This window comes from Pollachius pollachius, assembly GCF_949987615.1.
Source record: "Pollachius pollachius genome assembly, chromosome: 2".
NCBI lineage: Eukaryota > Metazoa > Chordata > Actinopteri > Gadiformes > Gadidae > Pollachius > Pollachius pollachius.
This window is the reverse complement of record NC_136935.1, coordinates 43,965,753-43,983,252: the sequence shown is the minus strand read 5'-3', so window position 1 is coordinate 43,983,252 and position 17,500 is coordinate 43,965,753. Positions and strand designations below refer to the sequence as shown.

Here is a 17,500-nt window from a genome sequence, read left to right as displayed (position 1 = left end):
AGACAGACAGAAAGGGTGTAAGAGAGAGCGAGAGAGAGAGAGACAGACAGACAGACAGCCAGACAGAAATGGTGTAAGAGAGAGAGAGAGAGAGAGAGAGAGAGAGAGAGAGAATCGACCGAGAGAGAGAATCGACAGAGGGTGATGAAGAGTGAGCCAACACTGTCTTGTTCTTACAGTGAGAGAGCTACTACCGCCGTAGGGTGCAACCATGAAATGAGGCCCAAGAAAAGCCAAGTAACCCTGTGCTCTTAACAGAACAGCTAGCCTCCATCTCCCTATCGCGCCTGTATCCCGTGCGTGTGTGATGCATGCCTAAAGGTGTGTAGGTGTTTGTTGTAAAAAAAAGAAGAAGAATACCGCAATGTAGAAGAATATAACTCTGGCAGCACAGCGATATATTTCTGTTTTCAATTTGGTTTATCTTCAGTTTAATCACGTTGTATGAGAACAAAAGCAGAAGATTAATGATAATACAGCAGAAATTATTTTTTTGTTAGCTAGATGTCATTTGAAGGTGGCAACAGGGACCGAACTTTATCATAAGTCGGGATATTTAATTAACAGTTATAACATCCACCATGCGCAGCCAAGCGCAGGGTCAATGCAGAGGACATCCAAAAGGTGCCGGTGACTGTCTGTGTGGCCAGAATGTTGGTCTGGCAGATGCATGTGGTTTTCCCTGTCGTCAAAGCAACTGTCTGCGGTAACTGACTAGCCCTGCCTCGACCAACTGGGACACAATGCTCCCTTTTTCACAGGTCGCAATATCATACGGTAAAGTAAGTTCCTGTTCCTGTTATAATAATATTAGGTCGTTTCGATTTTTTGGGGATATGTGGAATTCAACGACCATTTTACAGATAAATTAGCTAGCTAATATTTAGTAACGCAATGATGGCTAAAGTCGGAGTCTCAGAGTTCGGAGTTGTCTTGAACCCAGTATATGCTTCTATATTGGTGCACTGCCGTAACTAAATCAAACTCAGACCTATGATTAGTGTAATGAGCTACACCTGAGTCCCGTACAGAGTTATTAACGTGCAGGTTTTCATTTGTTCCAAATCAGGCTCCTCTTCTTTCAATTGGGTAATTTTGGAAAATACAGGTAGCAATATAATCAATAATCACACAGTACTTCTATAGACAATAATAGTCCTGGTTAGTTTTAAATAAAATTAAATTGTTATTGGATATATAATCCTGAAATTGATGATCAGTTAAATTATTGTAATGTGAAGTAATACCATTGTTTTTTAGAATGACATTGTTAACCAGTGAGTTGATGGTTATTCAATCTACAGCTTTCCAACAAAATACACTACTTGGTTTGGTCAACCATCTTTTTCAAATCAAAACACAAATTTTGCATGCCTCCTAGTAGCCTACGGCATTAGACTTGTAACATCCTGTTGAAGAGAGATGAGCCGAAGCCAACCATCTGAAACCTGAGGATCATCATTGCTTTTTTTTGGACAATTTCCCAAATGCAGGAGGGGATATTAAATATTTATAGGTGAGCACGCATACTAATCAATCCAGCCTGCCTTTGCTTCTTGCTCTGTAATCGGACATCAATTTAACCTTGTCGTTACCAAGACCACTACTGGGTGTTTTTTCTTGAACGATGGAAATGCTGTCGAATGGGAAAAACCATCTGCCTGTGATTTCCATTACCCTTGATTGCCATTTTAAAAATAGAGACTTATCCTTATCTCTGATTGTCATTACTGTGGCGAATGTCCCTCCGCCTCTCTCCTTTTGACTGTGCCTCTTTCTCCAACACACACATGCAAACACACACATGCACACACACACACACACACACACACACACACACACACACACACACACACACTCAAACACAACCATGCACACACACACACACACACACACACACACACACACATGCAAACACACTCTCTCAAACACACACACACAGAAACACGGACAATCACACACACTCACATACACATACGCAATCTCAAACGGACTTACAGTAAACAGTGAAAGGCCATTAAGATAAAGAGGTAGTATTGGGTTGCTCGAAATGTGTATTTCTATAATCTGATGTATGGCACCTTGCCTGGTATTGGACTATACTCCAAAAAGGCTCAGTAAAGTATAATAGCCTATAGTATAGTATCCTTCAGCAATCTGGCAGCAGCAATGAGATCAAAGCCACCGTCACAAAGAAGAGATCTGAGAGTGTCTCATTTGTTTACAGGAGAAGCTCAGGTGAGTCCAAAGCAAACGATCACTGCATCTGCATGACATGGATTCAAAAATGGTAATTCCAGAAAACAAGAACTTGTCAAGATGATTATACTGCAAGCCAGATATGTGTTTTACTATCCAAATACCACCACATCAAATCAAATGTAGTGTTTGTATGGCTCTAAATTTGTATCCTTGACCTGGTCCTTCTCTACAATTCAAAACTGCAATTCTACGGTAATAATTGTTAGGTGGGTGTGTCTTTTTGTGTATTTGTTCTACTCTACTTATCATCCAACAAATACATATTGGTTTGCCAATAGTATGATCTTATATTGATAGATTCAAGCATCTCAGACACATACACACACACACATACATACAAAAACGTACACACTCAGGTAAAGAACGTCCAACAATGTGAAGCCATATGTCAGTTGAAATTATGATATGATTTGGTGAGGTAGGCACACAAACACACAAATACACAAACACACACATACACACACACAGATACGCCATACATGCAGACACACGCACGCACACACAGTGTTGTGTGATGAAATGTGCAGTGTAACCCGCTCTTTCTGCACAACAAAATTCTTAAGACAAGAAACTGGTCTCGTTGATCAGCTGCAGAACTCACACTCAAGGGCAACAATGGATCACAAACCTGCCTGATGAGCATGAATCACAGCCAATAAGCCTCCATCACCCTCTCTCTCTCTCTCTCTCTCTCTCTCTCTCTCTCTCTCTCTCATTATCTCCAGGATGTCATCACTCCTGTCTATTCCCCTCCAGACGGCTTCTCTTCTTCGGTGGTGCTCTCACGTCCATGGCCTCCTCAACTGACCCAGTCATCCCTTCCTCTCTGAAATATTGATGATCATCCTCCCATCCTGTCTATCTGTCCATCTATCTATATGTATCTGTATCTATGCAGCTATGTATATTTTTCTGTCTATCTATAGATATATCCATCCATCCATCCATCTAGCTATGTCATCTAGATATCCATCTATCAATCTACCGATTTATATATATATATATATATATATATTTATATATATCTGTATTTATATCTATCTATCTATCCATCTATCTATCTATCTATTTATCTATCTATCTATCTGAGATTTGAATTAGATTTGAATTAACAATGAACACGTGTTTAGTCTCCTTTGTTTGTGTGCATGCTTGTGTGTGTGTGTGTGTGTGTGTGTGTGTGTGTGTGTGTGTGTCTGTGTGTGTGTGTGTGTACGATTGTGCGTGTGTTCTTGTGCGTGTGTGGTATGTGCTTGTGCGTGCTCTGAAAAGGACAACCTGAGTCACATCTCCCTCCACTTGATGGAGGCCTATAAAAGGGGCCCATATACACTCCGATACATCTGGCAGGACGCTGAAGACATGACGCGGTGTGATTGACAGCACGCACGGCGGCACACATCACAGGAGACAAGCTCTCCACTGCTGATCCACGACACGACCAGGAAGTGTAACGGTTCCAATAAGCTACCGTGTTATTTATCGTGTGCCGAGCTGTGTGCGCGTGCACGTGCGCTTGCGTAAAACCTGCGTGTCGCATGCGAGTGTGGTTAATGAGAGGACAAGAAAGAAAAGGAAATGAAAGAAAAAGGCGAGAGAAAATAGAAGAGGGAATAAGCTGTAAGGAACAAGGAGGGAGAGGGAGGGGGTGGCGGTCGCATTGGCTATATCAATATCTTACCGTCAGTCCTCTGGTTTCCCTCCTCCTCCTCCTCCACCTCCTCCTCCTCCTCCTCGCCGCTCACTGCGTCTCCCGCATCCCGTGTCTGTATGTCCGCGCCCTCCCGCTGCCTCTATAGTTTCCCCAACCGCTCGCCCACCTCTCGCTCCCCGGCCGCACCGCCTCGTTCTCGAGGCGTGAAATCAACGAGTCAACGGAGGGGAGGATGCGGCTGGTGCTCGGGCGACACTAACTACGTCAAGGCGGTCAATAGATTCAGTCATAGGCATTCAACAACTGAGCGTCCTTCCCCCTAACGACACGCGACACACTCGACATGTAACATCCTCTCCTCCCGCTGTCCTCTCCGGGCTCGATGGCTTCCCCCGGTGGTGCTGTAGCGCCGTGCGTCACGTCAGAACCATCACTCCCATGGGTTTCGTGCCCATGGAAGATGCGGGGAATATACAGGCCTATAGTTTCCGATAGACTGAGAGAGGGCAAAAAAAATTACGCTCGCGGGATATGAAATATTTTAGCAGACATACCTCATATCTGATTCGGCCCCCGTGGTTGTTTTTCGTTAACCGAATTAAGCCCGTTTAGTATTCGTCATTGTGTTCCGTGTCGTTCAATTACATCCCTTAATGGAAGAAAAAATAACGTCGACGAAGATTCGACGTTGACAATTCGTGACAAATTGAGGCGATGTCCTCGAGGTGGTCTTTGCGATGCGATAGCTCTAGCGTAGGCAGGAGTCATTTGAGGAAATGGTCAAAATTAAAACGCATCTGGGCGACCGACTGAGCAAGAGGTTTCCCGCTCATGGCCTCGCCTAGTATCCGTCGTTCTGTCTCTTCTATTTGCGCTATCTCTGTCCGTGGGTTCGCTTGTTGCGCGTGCCGCGCTCGGGAACGCGCAATATGTGTGTTTCTGTACTGATGTGTGTGCGCGCGTGTGCACTAGTTCCTATCTAGTGTTCTTGAGAGAGGGAAAGAGGGGTGAGGGAGAGAGGCGCGTAGAGAGAGGGAGGGGGGAGAGTGGGAGGGGGAGGGGGTGGGGGAAAAGGAGAGAGGGAGAGAGAGAGGGAGAGCGGGAAATAGGCTAAGATCATATAGAAAAAGGAGGCAGGATTGCATAATTTTGTTTTTAAATATTGAATCGCGTCACATCATTCCATGGTTTGTATTGAGAAATGGAAAGAGCCAAATTGATGCTTTTATAGGCCAGCCTCTTTTAAACGCCATCAACAGTTTTAAGCATTTAAATTGTCTACTATCAACAGCTTGGATGAAGCCAGTCACCTGGAGTGTCTTTTTTATAAGTAAGAACATGGCTATAGGCCTGTATTCAACATCTACTGCTACATCACTCATACTCATTAGTCCAGTACTGTGGCCAACGATACCAGTGCCTCTCCCCTAGTCTCATACGTTCATGTTAAATTGATCAAGCTTTACCCAAGAAACCAAAGGTCATTGCATTCCTGGCAATATTTGCAATAAGAAAAACAACCATGAATGCTATATTATGGAGGTCTGTCTATATGTGAATTCTACTGGAGCGACTATGACTATGCAGCACACTCCCAGTATTCTTGTCGTTCACAAGGTACCATGTCTATAATCATCCTAATGATCGAAAGGATGACCCTGAATCAGAAGCACAAAGGCCTCCTCCAACCTGTTGTGAGCACCATTAATGATTGTTTGAACACGGTTATTATATTTGTACGGATTGAATCCTAATGCGATTTTGTTTGTGGATTGTCTTCGTCCAAATTCACGGCGCATTGTTCCTGCCTTATTAGCAGGTGGGAGGGGAGCTCCATATTCATAAGCTAGCCCACTGTTTAAGAAACAACAACAGGCAAAAGGAGATTGCAGATTTAGTATCAGATCTTAATTTTAGAAGTCATATTTTCGCAGTTTTAATGCAAGTATTAGTGTGGCCTTATGTAAACAGTGAAACTAAAGGATATATGTTTCATCCACTGTACACACTTGCCAAAATATCATGGCCATGTTCCATTGTTACTGAGCATTGCAGCAGTTGGCAGTGTTTAGGAACTTAAAAGGCAGTCCATTACTGCACATTTAATAATTTATTATGCCTGATATCCCCTTTTGGCAGATTCAGTAAGAATTCACAAGCCTAAATTAACTTTAATTTATTAATGAATTAAACATAATTTAAACAGGACAACTTTATGGTGAATCATAATAATCAGTTCAAAGGGTCTTTCCAGAAGCACTCCTTTGATATATCGCCTTTGGAAACAGCATTATAACCCCCTTGAGGAGCAGCTTTTCTTTCCGTCAACCTCATGGTGTTCCCTCTCCTTCACCCTGGTTTTCATGCTGCAGTCCTTTCTTTCCCTAAGCCCTCACCGTCTTCAACACCTCCACTCCAACCCTCCCCGCGTCTCCTCCTTCGCCCTCCTCTTGTCGCCCTCCACCTTGTACTTGAGTCACGGGCTCACTGAAGCCTCTCATGGATTTTTCGTCAAAGTCCTCGTTCATCAGGAGGTTCCCGTCGCTCAGCTCGGCGGCCCCCTGCCAGTTGCGGTAGCACTGCGGGACCGGGCTGCAGATCTCTTCCACGGCATTCGGGGAGAGGACTTGAACCGTCTGGCCGCAGCAGCAACACAACCATGGGCTTCTCTTCTACATCAAACACGGCCTCCAGCTCCCTACAGGGAAATGGAAAAGGCATAGAGAATGCTAACACATCCGAAGGCATATTCTTAACCTTGGCTATGTGTATCCCCTAGGGTTTGTTTTAGTTATTAGTAAATATGATAATTTTTCCGATCCGCCTCTAGCGAGCCCTCTCAATGATGGACCAATTGCTGGAATAAAGTTCTTCCAACTGAAGTTTATGGAGGTACACAGCTCTAAATTGTCATGCAGTGATGCAAATAGATAGTTATGCATAAAGCTTGTTATGCAGATAGTTATGTAGTAGGTAGTTGTCCAGTTAGCTAGTGATGCAGACAGGGAGTTATGCAAACAGCTAGCCGTGCAGGTAGCTAGTTATGAAGCACAGTGATGCAGATAAATAGGCATGAGGTAGCTATTTATGCAGTCTGCAAGATATGAATTGGCTGTTGTGCATATGGCTAATTATGAAGGAATAAGTTATGAAGTAGCTAGTTATGCAGTCAACTAGTTGTGCAGACAGTAATGTAGACAGCTAGTTGTGCAGAATGCTTGTTTTGCAGATAGCTAGTGGTTCAGATTTAAGTTGTGCGGAAAGCTATTTGTGCAGACAGCTAGTTATGCAGATAGCTAGTTGTGCAGACAGCTAGTTATCTGGATAGCTGTTTATGGATAAAACTAGTAATGCAGATAGTTATGTAGTAGGTAGTTATGCAGTTAGCTAATTATGCAGACAGCAAGTTATGCAAAACAGATAGTCATGCAAACAGATAGTCATGGGGGTAGCTAAATATGCATGTAGCTAGATATGCAGTCAACTAGTAGAAACAACTAGATGCAGATAAATAGTTATACAGTAGCTAGTTATGCAGTGACCTAGTTGTGCATACAGTTGTGCAGACGGGTAGTTGTAAAGACAGCTAGTTGTGCAGACAGCTAATTGTGCAGATAGCTAATTGTGTAGACAGTTGTGCAGATAGTTAATTGTGCAGACAGCTGGTTGTGCAGAGAGCTGATTGTGCAGACAGCTAATTGTGCTGATAGATATTTGTGCAGACAGCTAGTTGTGCGGACACTGTGCATACATCTAGTTGTGCAGACAGCTAGTTGTTCAGACAGCTAGTTGTGCAGACACTGTGCAGACAGCTAGTTGTGAAGACAACTAGTTGTGCAGACAGCTAGTTGTTCAGATAGCTAGTTATGCAGACACTGTGCAGACTGCTAGTTGTGCATACACTGTGCAGACAGCTAGTTTTTCAGATAGCTAGTCGTGCAGACACTGTGCAGACAGCTAGTTGTGCAGACACTGTGCAGACAGGTTGTTGTGCAGACACTGTGCAGACAGCTAGTTGTGCAGACAGCTAGTCGTGCCAAACAGGGACTTTATATGTCCTGTAGGGGGCCTCGTAGGCTAGGTACAAACATTTATTTGGCAGCTCTTTAAGAAAGCTTTGCAGCTGTTCTTCCGACTGGTTCGAAAATACAAATTGAGCGTGTGTTTGTGTGTATGTATGTTTGTGTTTGTGTGTGTGTGTGTGTGTGTGTGTGTGTGTGTGTGTGTGTGTGTGTGTGTGTGTGTGTGTGTGTGTGTTTGTGTGTGTGCACGTGCTATTTTACCTGATGTTGAGAAGAAGTAGCTGGGCAGAGCGCCCTGCACAGAATTCATCTGTCAGATGTTTCTGAAATATTTAAGTAACAGAACACACTGTGGCGGATTTCCCCTGCAGCAGATGCAGGGAATAGCATAAGTATGTGGTTCTGTAGGCGCAGGACAATCTCCCTTTCTGTGTCCAGTTCATCCTGGTCCCTTTTTCACTAGAATGAGAACCATGGAACAGATCCACCATGTCTGTGGGGCTTGAGTTTGGGGGTTTCATTTACAAAAAGTAATGGGGAATGGTTGAAAAAGTTGAATACTTTAGTGTACACATACCAACCACTTCTTGCGCATGAGGGTGAAGAAATGGAATCAAATAACATGTCATTTTTTTACACTGAAATTATATAATCTCTTTTTTAGCAAGATAATTCACAAAGAAAATATTCTCACCTTTAGGATGCAGTCAATCGTTCACTCCCCTTGTCTTGGCGCCTCTCGTGTCTCTGCCCAAGCTGTCAGCTATAATCGCTTTATCTGCAAGAGCGTCTCCTCACCTTCATGGTGCCTGTCACTACACACGGTCTCCCGGAGGATTAAGGAGGTGTGTGTGTGTGTGTGTGTGTGTGTGTGTGTGTGTGTGTGTGTGTGTGTGTGTGTTTGTGTGTGTGTGTGTGCACGTGTGTGTGTGTGTGCTTGGGTGAGTACAGTTGTAATCAGTGATCATGATCATTGCTTGATGCACAAGCAAGCAAATGGCAGCAGCATTGTGAGAAACACTTTCCTATGGGTACCTTTATATGGGTACGAATTGGTATTTTACTAATAATAAACACAGATAAACTTCACTATATATTTAGTTTAATCTTTTTGGTTTGTTTATTTGGTTTAAGTCAAGTGCCATGTGTAGTCACGCTTGACCCCTGGGGCTAGGGCTGTGCAATTATCTATTATAATCTATCTATAATCGAGTTTTGGGTCAAACGACCTCCAAACAAAAATAATCGAGTAAAAACGTTCTTTTTAAGTTTTTACAGTAACAGCTGGATACATATTTGTCAATTATTTTCTACTTGAACATTTAGTGTATTTTTTTAAGGGGAAATTTCAGAGTTCTCAGTTACAAAGTGTTTTTTGGAGAGAAATGCTGAATAAATTCATCATGTTTTCAAACTCAAAAATAATCATGATTTCAATATTAACCATAGCAGCCTGGGGCTGTGTTAAAAAACTTTTTACGCTACCTGGGGCAGTGTAAAAAAAGGTCTCCACTGTCCGTGGTCTAAACCTCGCTCCTTATTGGTTCGTCTTGTTCTCCCACCTCCGGCCCTCGTTGCCCAGCAGCACGTTCCTCCTAGTCCTCCTCCTCTTCATACTTTCCCTTCCCCCAAAAGTCCCACCACTTCTTCCTCCTCTTGTCGTCCTCCGTCTTGTACTTGAGCCTTCGGACGGGGTCGGTGGCACTGCGCAGGTTGAGGTCGTCGTACTCCTCGTTGAGCATGAAGCTCCGCTCCACAAGCTCCGCCCCCTCCTGCCAGTTCCGGAAGCAGTCGGCTGCGCCCAGGCGGCAGATGTCGTCCACGGCGTTTGCGGAGAGGACGGATCCGTCGGGCCGGAGGACCACCACCGTCGGAACGTTGATCACGTCAAACTTAGCCTGCAGCTCCCTGTGCCATGCGGGACGAAGGACTGTAATTAAACATATATCGTACAAAGGACGATGATTATACATAAAGTATAAGGGTGATAATTATAATTATCGTACAAAGGACGATGGTTAAACATAAAGTACGAAGGACGATATTTATACTTATCGTACAAATGACGACGATTAAACATAAAGTACGAAGGACAATAATTATGCTTATCGTGCAAAGGACGATGATTATACAAATGACGACGATTAAACATAAAGTAGGAAGGACAATAATTATGCTTATCGTGCAAAGGACGATGATTATACTTATCGTACAAAGGACGATAATTATACTTATCGTACAAGGACAATGATTATACATAAAGTACGAGGGAAGATAATTATATCGTACGAGGACGAAGATTAGATCTGTCTTGCAAACGGCGATGATTATTCATGTCGCACGATAAGTATAATTATCGTCCTTTGTACAATATGAATAATCATCGTCCTTCGTACGATAAATATAAATATCGTACAAAGGACGATAATTATACTTATCCTGCAAACGACGACGATTATAAGTATCGTACGAAGGGCGATAATTAGACATACCGTATAAAGGATGGACATTATACTTATCGTACCAAGGACAATGATTAGACATATCGTACGAAGCACGATCATTTTGCATGATCTTTGCAAAACACACACCATCCAGGAAATTCTGCATTGTACTCTTTAGCCTCGTATGAGACCAATTATCATGTAGCTGCAGTCATCTTCTCAAGGTTTTCCAATCGCTGTTACCTAATACAGTGGTTTTAGGGTTTTTTTCCGCACGCACACACACACACACACACACACACACACACACGCACACACACATCTTTCTTGCTCTCTCTTGTTTCATTCCTTTCATCTGTGTGCCACTTCCTGTCTCCCTTCCCTCCTTCCCTCTAGGTGTCAAACTCACTTTTTGTACGAGTCCTCGAATGCCACGAACAAAGACTTTTTGTGCAGCTCTTTTAGAAACTTTTCCTGTTGCTCCTCTGTCTGATCCAAACTAAGACAAAAAAAAGTAAGATTGAAGAAAAGAGCTGAGTTTCGAGCTGTGTGTGTGTGTTTGTACTTGACTGAATTAGTGAGAGTGTTTGAGTGTATAAGTGTGTGTGTGCCTGTGTGTGTATTCGCTTGTTTGTATGTTTGTGTGTGTGTGTGTGTGTGTGTCTGTGCATTTGGTTGTGTGTTTGTGTGTAAGTGTGTGTGTGCTTATATGCGTGTGTGGGCAAAAGTTGCAAACATCGCTACAGAGACCTGATGTAGACCAGGGCTAACAATGCTGGGTTTTCTATGTAGAAAGGGTCCTTGAGACGTTTGAAGAAGTCGTTGAGTATAGGGACAAACTCTCTGCACTTCTCACATCCAGCACAGGCGAAGAAAAGCATCAGAATCCTGTTCTCCAAGGTGCCTATGATTTCCCGTTCTGTGTTAAGCTCATCCTGGTCCCAGTTGTTCTTCACCAAAACCCGATCCAGGAACAAGTCCACCATGATGAAGAGCTAGGGAGAGAAAGGAACAATGTTTTCAGCAACAAACAAGCACAATGCACAATGCAGAATTGGGGTTGACCATCAGAATAGGATGTTTTGCTGGCGATACTCCATATTGAGAGGACTCAAGAGAGTACTGTCCTGTATAATTCTACATCAACGTCAATATACCGTAAACCTGGCTATGTTTTGCCATATCTCGCATGAGAAACGCTGTGGCAGATACAAACACAGAAATTGCTACCAATAATGGCTAGTAATTTCAAGATGAATTACTAAACAATGACAAAAAAAACACTAGTACCTAAATAATAATTAACATCCCAATGTAGCTATACTCCCAAAATGGTGCACATTGTGATGTGACGTTGTGATGTACAAAGGAATGAAAAAAAGGTTGAAAATACACTAAACAACCACTGGCTGCTGAGTTTGGCCCTTGTCCATTTCCAGTAAAAGGAGCCAAGATGATTCAAGAATGGTTCATTCAAAGAGTGTCAACAAACAGAGTGATGCAAGTGGAGTTACAGTACTCTTTACAGTGGAGTAACTCAGTGTCTCAGCCCCAAGAGTTGACAGGAAGATTTCTACTTAGCGTTCATGCAGTTTAACGGCGTACACGCTCTGTAGTTTTACTGTTCCTAAATTTGCCTTTCTTTTAACTAATGTGTTCACCTTTTCCTATTCTGCTCTAATAAATATAATATGTATGCACATATATTGCGTTGAGGTTGATAGTGGCTCGTGGTACACCATGTCAATATTCTAGCGGCCCGGTATTAGAGAATAATAAGCCGTCAAAACAACAGCAAAGGACAAACACAATCAGTAAGCCTACTCACCTCGAAAGCCTGTTTCAACACAAACGAAGAAAACACCAGATGCGGTTTCCTCTTGTTCAAGCCATTCTACTCCCCGCTTCTCCACCGCTTTCCCTTTTCCCGTCACAATTCCACTTTCCGTCTTGCCCGGTGTGTCAATCTTGGCTTCCTCTCAAGGCCCCTTCAATTACTCCATTACTCCGTTTTCGGATCGACTCTGTTGTCTCCCCCCTGCCAGCACGCCGACAGCCAGGGCTACAACTACAGGACAGGGGTATGCTGTCGTCTTGGTGTGAATAGAGACTCTCAAAGCCGGAGCAGATAAACAGGAACAATCCCATTACTTTAAGAGCAGCAGGATGGTGGTGGAAGGAGGGGACAGAGACAGAATAACACACAGGGACAAAGTGGATTGCAAATTGGACGGGTCTTTCTTGGGAATCACTTAAAGGGGGGAGAAAGTGGGAACTAGGGAATAAATAGAGAAGAGAGACATACCTATGACTCACAGTGTCTAAATGGCCTCATCAAATGGAAGATTATGGCTCCTACCTTAGAAACCTTTATTGAAACCTACAAGCAAGGTTAGAAATGATAATGTTTTATGCATCAAGATATGGTTTGAGGTATTCACACTGTTTTTCAAGCTGTGAGTGCTGTGTGTACAGATCTGCTGTGCCACTTGCATGACGTTAATCTCACAGTGACTAGAGGGGAGGTGGTAAATATAGAAGGCTGCAGGGGCATCTAATGGGATTAGTCCGAGACACACAAGGAGATGAACAAACACAGAAGCTGCCGGGGTGTAATACATAAGTGTGGAACCACGCCATCTAATGTATGTGTAGACACAGCTCTCATGCTGCTGAGAGAAAAAAACATCACCACATGATATTCTGCTTAAATTTGCTGCTTTGATTTGCACATATTAAAATAACTGCAATGACCTCAACACGTCGCTGGAGATGATCTTTATTCTTTGACAAAAAGGCACGTATCAAGTCATACAATACAATGAAGCCTTGTTCAATCAAATTGACCAACTATATGCAAAAATTTGCGGGAATGGAAAATGTTTGAATTACTTTTGATTTAGGGACTACATTAAAAGTATTTTTTGTTATTTTTTGCATTCTACATTTTTGTGTTTCGGGCCTTTCATTCTATTCTTGAGCTTGGGCAGTTGGACAAAAGGGAAAGAAAGACATTGCATTGTGGCCGAATGTAATCTGGAGGTGACTGAACCACCAAATTATTAACAATAATAGCAATGATAATAATAATGGCAACAATAATAATAATAATAGTGCAGAGATTTATATGGGGACACAAAAACGTATTTACCTCTGTCAAAAGTCCCTTATTTATCCTCCCCTACTGCTTTGCTTCCCATATTTGTTCTGCAAAAAGTTTATAGACTAAAATACATAGACTATCCTACATTCAAAACAGCTATGACATTTATTTAACTACCACCTCATTTCAAACCGTAACACTCAATTTGTCTCCTCTTCCTCCACCTCCCCCTCCCATCCTCCTCCTCTTCCTCCACCTCCCATCCTCCTCCTCTTCCTCACAGCTCCTCCTCCTCTACCTCACAGCTCCTCCTCCTCTACCTCACAGCTCCTCCACCTCCCCCTCCCATCCTCCTCCTCTACCTCACAGCTCCTCCTCCTCCTCTTTCTCACAGCTCCTCCTCCTCCTCTACCTCACAGCTCCTCCTTCTCCTCTACCTCACAGCTCCTCCCCCTCTTCCTCACAGCTCCTCCTCCTCTTTCTCACAGCTCCTCCTCCTCTTCCTCAAAGCTCCTCCACTCCCTCACAGCTCCTCCTCCTCCCCCTCTTCCTCAAAGCTCCTTCTCCTCTTCCTGATATCTCCTCCTCCTCCTCTTCCTCACAGCTCCTCCCCCTCTTTCTCGAAGCTCCTCCACTTCCTCACAGCTCCTCCTCCTCTTCCTCACAGCTCCTCCACTTCCTCACAGCTCCTCCTCCTCCTCTCAGCTCATCCTCCTCCTCTCAGCTCATCCTCCTCCTCCCAGCTCCTCCTCCTCCTCACAGCTCCTCCTCCTCCTCCCCCTCCTCCTCCTCACAGCTCCTCCTTGGCGCTCCAGTTGTCCAGGTCAGACTGCAGCACGTCTGAGTTCTGTGCGTTGGAGCTGAGCTCCGCCTGCTCCTGGGTCTTCCTGGAGCGGGCGCGGTCCCAGTCCGTGCGGACCGTCTCGTTGTCCCAGACCACCGAGGTCTCCGTGTCGCTGATGTAACCCGGCTCGCCCGTATAGTGGGTGGGGTAGACCAGCAACGGCTCGGCCGAGAAGGCACGCAGGTCCCGCTGCTTGAAGTGGGCCATGTAGGCAGACCTGGGGGGAGGGAAAGAGAGAGAGAGAAAGAGAGAGAGAGAGCGAGAGAGACCATCAGACTTCCAACCTCTTAAAGCTGTGTGGTCAACTCTTAATGGCAAGACAAAATATGCCAGCATGTGTCTCTGTCTGCGGCCAGTGCCATGTGGCAAAAAGGCACTTTAAAAGCTGCTGCATAGCTTTTAGACTTTCAAGGCAGGTTTCTCTTTGTTGTTGCGGCAGCAATTGATACAATACTGTCTGTCACTGTGGTAACTGTTCACTGATAATACGTGACTCACTTTCCATTATACCGCATGATTCCCTGTCTGCACAATATTATCCAGTGCATTCACCGTTGACGAAGTCTACGACATGATGTCGTATTGATGGTAAGGTTGGAGCTCAGCATGAAGACGTTTAAAACGTGATCAGCTGAAACAGTCGGGTGGTTCAGGAGAACTCAGAATAGAGGCAGAGAGGAGAGAGGACGTACTCACACTGGGTGTTTATTGTACATCACGGGAAGGAACTCATCGACGGGCAGCATCTTACTCAGAGGCTCCGCCCTGAGCAGTTTCCGTGCGCCCTTCAACGACATCATGTAGCCCAGCGTCCAATAGGAGTAGTCGGCCTCCACCAGATTGTGGATCTTGGGAACAGACGTTTCTTGGTGGTCCACCTGCATCCTCTTCCGGCCGATGTAACTTCACAAAGACAAGTTCCACAAAGCAACAGTCAGAGAGGCAGAGAGAGGAAAGTGAATCCCCAACACACATGCTGCAACCTGCCGGATAGTACTCACATAAGGTCCCAGTCCAGTCCATGGGCGGTCACTTCGTACAGCAGGTTGCTCAGACGCCGTTTGAAGAACACCTCGAAGCGGAGGTCGTCCTCTATCACCAGAGAGCTCTGCAGACCACGCTCTGAGATCTGCACGATGCATTCAGCACACCGGGATACACACACACACACACACACACACACGCACACACACACACACACACACACACACACACACACACACACACACACAAACACACACACATCGGTCATACAATAAAGGGAGGGCAATCTTTTTTTTTCAAACCACAAGGAATCATTTTTGCAAGTCCGCTTTTTTTCTTCATAAAACATTAGTGAGAAAAGACTTTGGCCGCTTTGCTATGATCCCAGGTTTATTGTCGACATTGTCCCAGACGAGTATGAAAATAAGCCATGATTTTAGCTCCTCCCCTCTCGTAGTGTCGGCGTGTGGCCAAACTGGGCGATGGCGAGCCATTGATATCCATTATATTCCAAACAATCAGCTCCAATACCTGTATTTTGGGTTTGTTGAACGAAAGTAAGCGCATACAAACTACGCTGGCTAGGTACTTTTCTCCAATAGTAGCAATAAACAAATCCAGGAGTTTTGATTGCGTTTCCACGTCACTGCTTGATTCCACGTCACTGCTTGCGGACACAGAGACACACAATGGAACAATTCAGGAATTTGTGAGGGTTTCTAAGTCGAAGCATCACTTCTGGACAAAAATGGATCATGAATTCAACAGGACATTTCACATTCAGGCATTATATTTGCTGGCCTCTCAATCTAAGTCTCTATGTCAATGAGCAGGCGCAGCAGAGTGTATGCATAGACCACTTAGGCTACCTTCCAATCAGTTTAAAAAACAAACCCTCCTACACTTGCCCTCGCCACTTATTGAAATGTTGCTCCGCACTCAGAATTCAGCATTATGATAGCATTATAACCCTAAAACACGGCAACTAGCAACACTCAGACTTCTAACTGCATGCCTAACCCTCTTCTGGACTCAGCACGAAAGGACACGCTCCCACTCTAATCGATGACAGCTACGACACTGAGCCATCTCTTCTACACGAAGAACCACACAATTGATTGCAAGTCTATTTTAAAGCATGTCAATGCAGCCCTCCACCAGAATCAATGTGTAAACACGAAATGTGTTCATGAATATCATTCAAATTGTTAGTTACAATTATAATACAAATACCATAATATTACTAGAACAATAGTTGTTATAACATAAGCGTGATCACAGACACGATAATGATAGCAAAAACGTATAATAATTGCAGTGCGACAAATTTGTGCGACGCTACTAAGCCTCTAAGTCCGCCAATAAGTCTTTAAGTCAGTGAGCGTGCACAGTGCCAATAAACCCAGATTCAAAACTTGATCCTGTGGATTTGTACATTTGTGGGCACTATTGGTGAAGACTAGCGTGCCAGGGCAGCTCCTATGCTATGTGCTCACCTGGGTTGTGCAAAATAAAGACACCTTTATCGGAGCTGCTAAACACTCATTTAAAATATAATGGACTTGAATTGATTGCCGACTGCCCGTTTTGAGAAGGTGATGACGCTGCGATAGGGGATGAGTTGAACAAATATCGTGGCTGATTAACTTGGACGTAGGCAACGTCAACAATTAAGCTTGGGTCTTAACAAACTGTTCAAATATTTGAACTATAGCTGGGTGATATGGGAATACTACACACCATTACACATATATGGTAATTTAAGCTTCAGTTTCATCATAAAATAAAAACCTCATATATTTCAAAATGTATCACCCTATCTTAAAAGAAGAAGCCGGTTCTTGCCAAAAGTTTCGTTTTTCTAACCCATCAAAACAGGATTAACAACAATATTAAATCAAAACCCAGCACCATGTTTGCACTACTTGTGTATTTGTAATCTTCTGTGCCAAGCCTTGGCAATAAGCAAGTGCAGCCAAAGGGCCTAGGACTAGCTCTGGAGCTGAGTGCGGCTCTCTGACCTCCTTCCAGGTGTTGTAATGGGAGAGGAAACAGCCCAGCTCGCCCTTAGTGAGAGAGCGTCCATGGTAGGGGTCTTTGTAGCCGGATAGCATCTGGACACCCATGGCCTCTATGTCGCTGGTGTTCAGGGCCCTGCCACACGATGGAGAAGGAATGGAGTGTGAA

The 17,500-nt window shown here is 44.1% G+C and overlaps 3 protein-coding genes and 1 pseudogene across 4 annotated transcripts in view; all 4 read right to left on the bottom strand.

The window, feature by feature from the left end:
• LOC307071273 (adhesion G protein-coupled receptor L1-like) overlaps positions 1-3,986 on the bottom strand; it is an 11,283-nt gene extending 7,297 nt beyond the window's left edge. Inside the window, exon 1 of the mRNA XM_079730254.1 lies at positions 3,944-3,986. The gene's annotated coding sequence lies outside the window, so the exon portion shown is untranslated. The remainder of the gene's footprint in view (positions 1-3,943) is intronic.
• A 2,331-nt stretch (positions 3,987-6,317) lies between these two features.
• LOC307071367 (nucleoredoxin-like protein 1) lies at positions 6,318-8,533 on the bottom strand (annotated as a pseudogene). The gene is made up of 4 exons: positions 8,520-8,533; positions 8,287-8,389; positions 7,954-8,051; positions 6,318-6,614 (listed from the first exon to the last, which is right to left on the bottom strand). The product of its transcript is annotated as a nucleoredoxin-like protein 1 (transcript).
• Positions 8,534-9,533: 1,000 nt separating this feature from the next.
• nxnl1 (nucleoredoxin like 1) lies at positions 9,534-11,368 on the bottom strand (the record flags this gene model as incomplete). Its single annotated transcript, XM_079729464.1, has 3 exons — positions 9,534-9,846; positions 10,792-10,881; positions 11,133-11,368. The coding sequence occupies 3 exons, from the start codon at positions 11,366-11,368 to the stop codon at positions 9,534-9,536; spliced, it is 639 nt and encodes a 212-aa protein (XP_079585590.1).
• A 2,907-nt stretch (positions 11,369-14,275) lies between these two features.
• LOC307071719 (procollagen galactosyltransferase 1-like) overlaps positions 14,276-17,500 on the bottom strand; it is a gene marked incomplete at both ends in the record, with an annotated part of 11,017 nt that continues 7,792 nt past the window's right edge. The window contains 4 exon segments of the mRNA XM_079730783.1: positions 14,276-14,546; positions 15,026-15,232; positions 15,331-15,458; positions 17,335-17,467. Coding sequence (XP_079586909.1) covers positions 14,276-14,546; positions 15,026-15,232; positions 15,331-15,458; positions 17,335-17,467 — 739 coding nt within the window.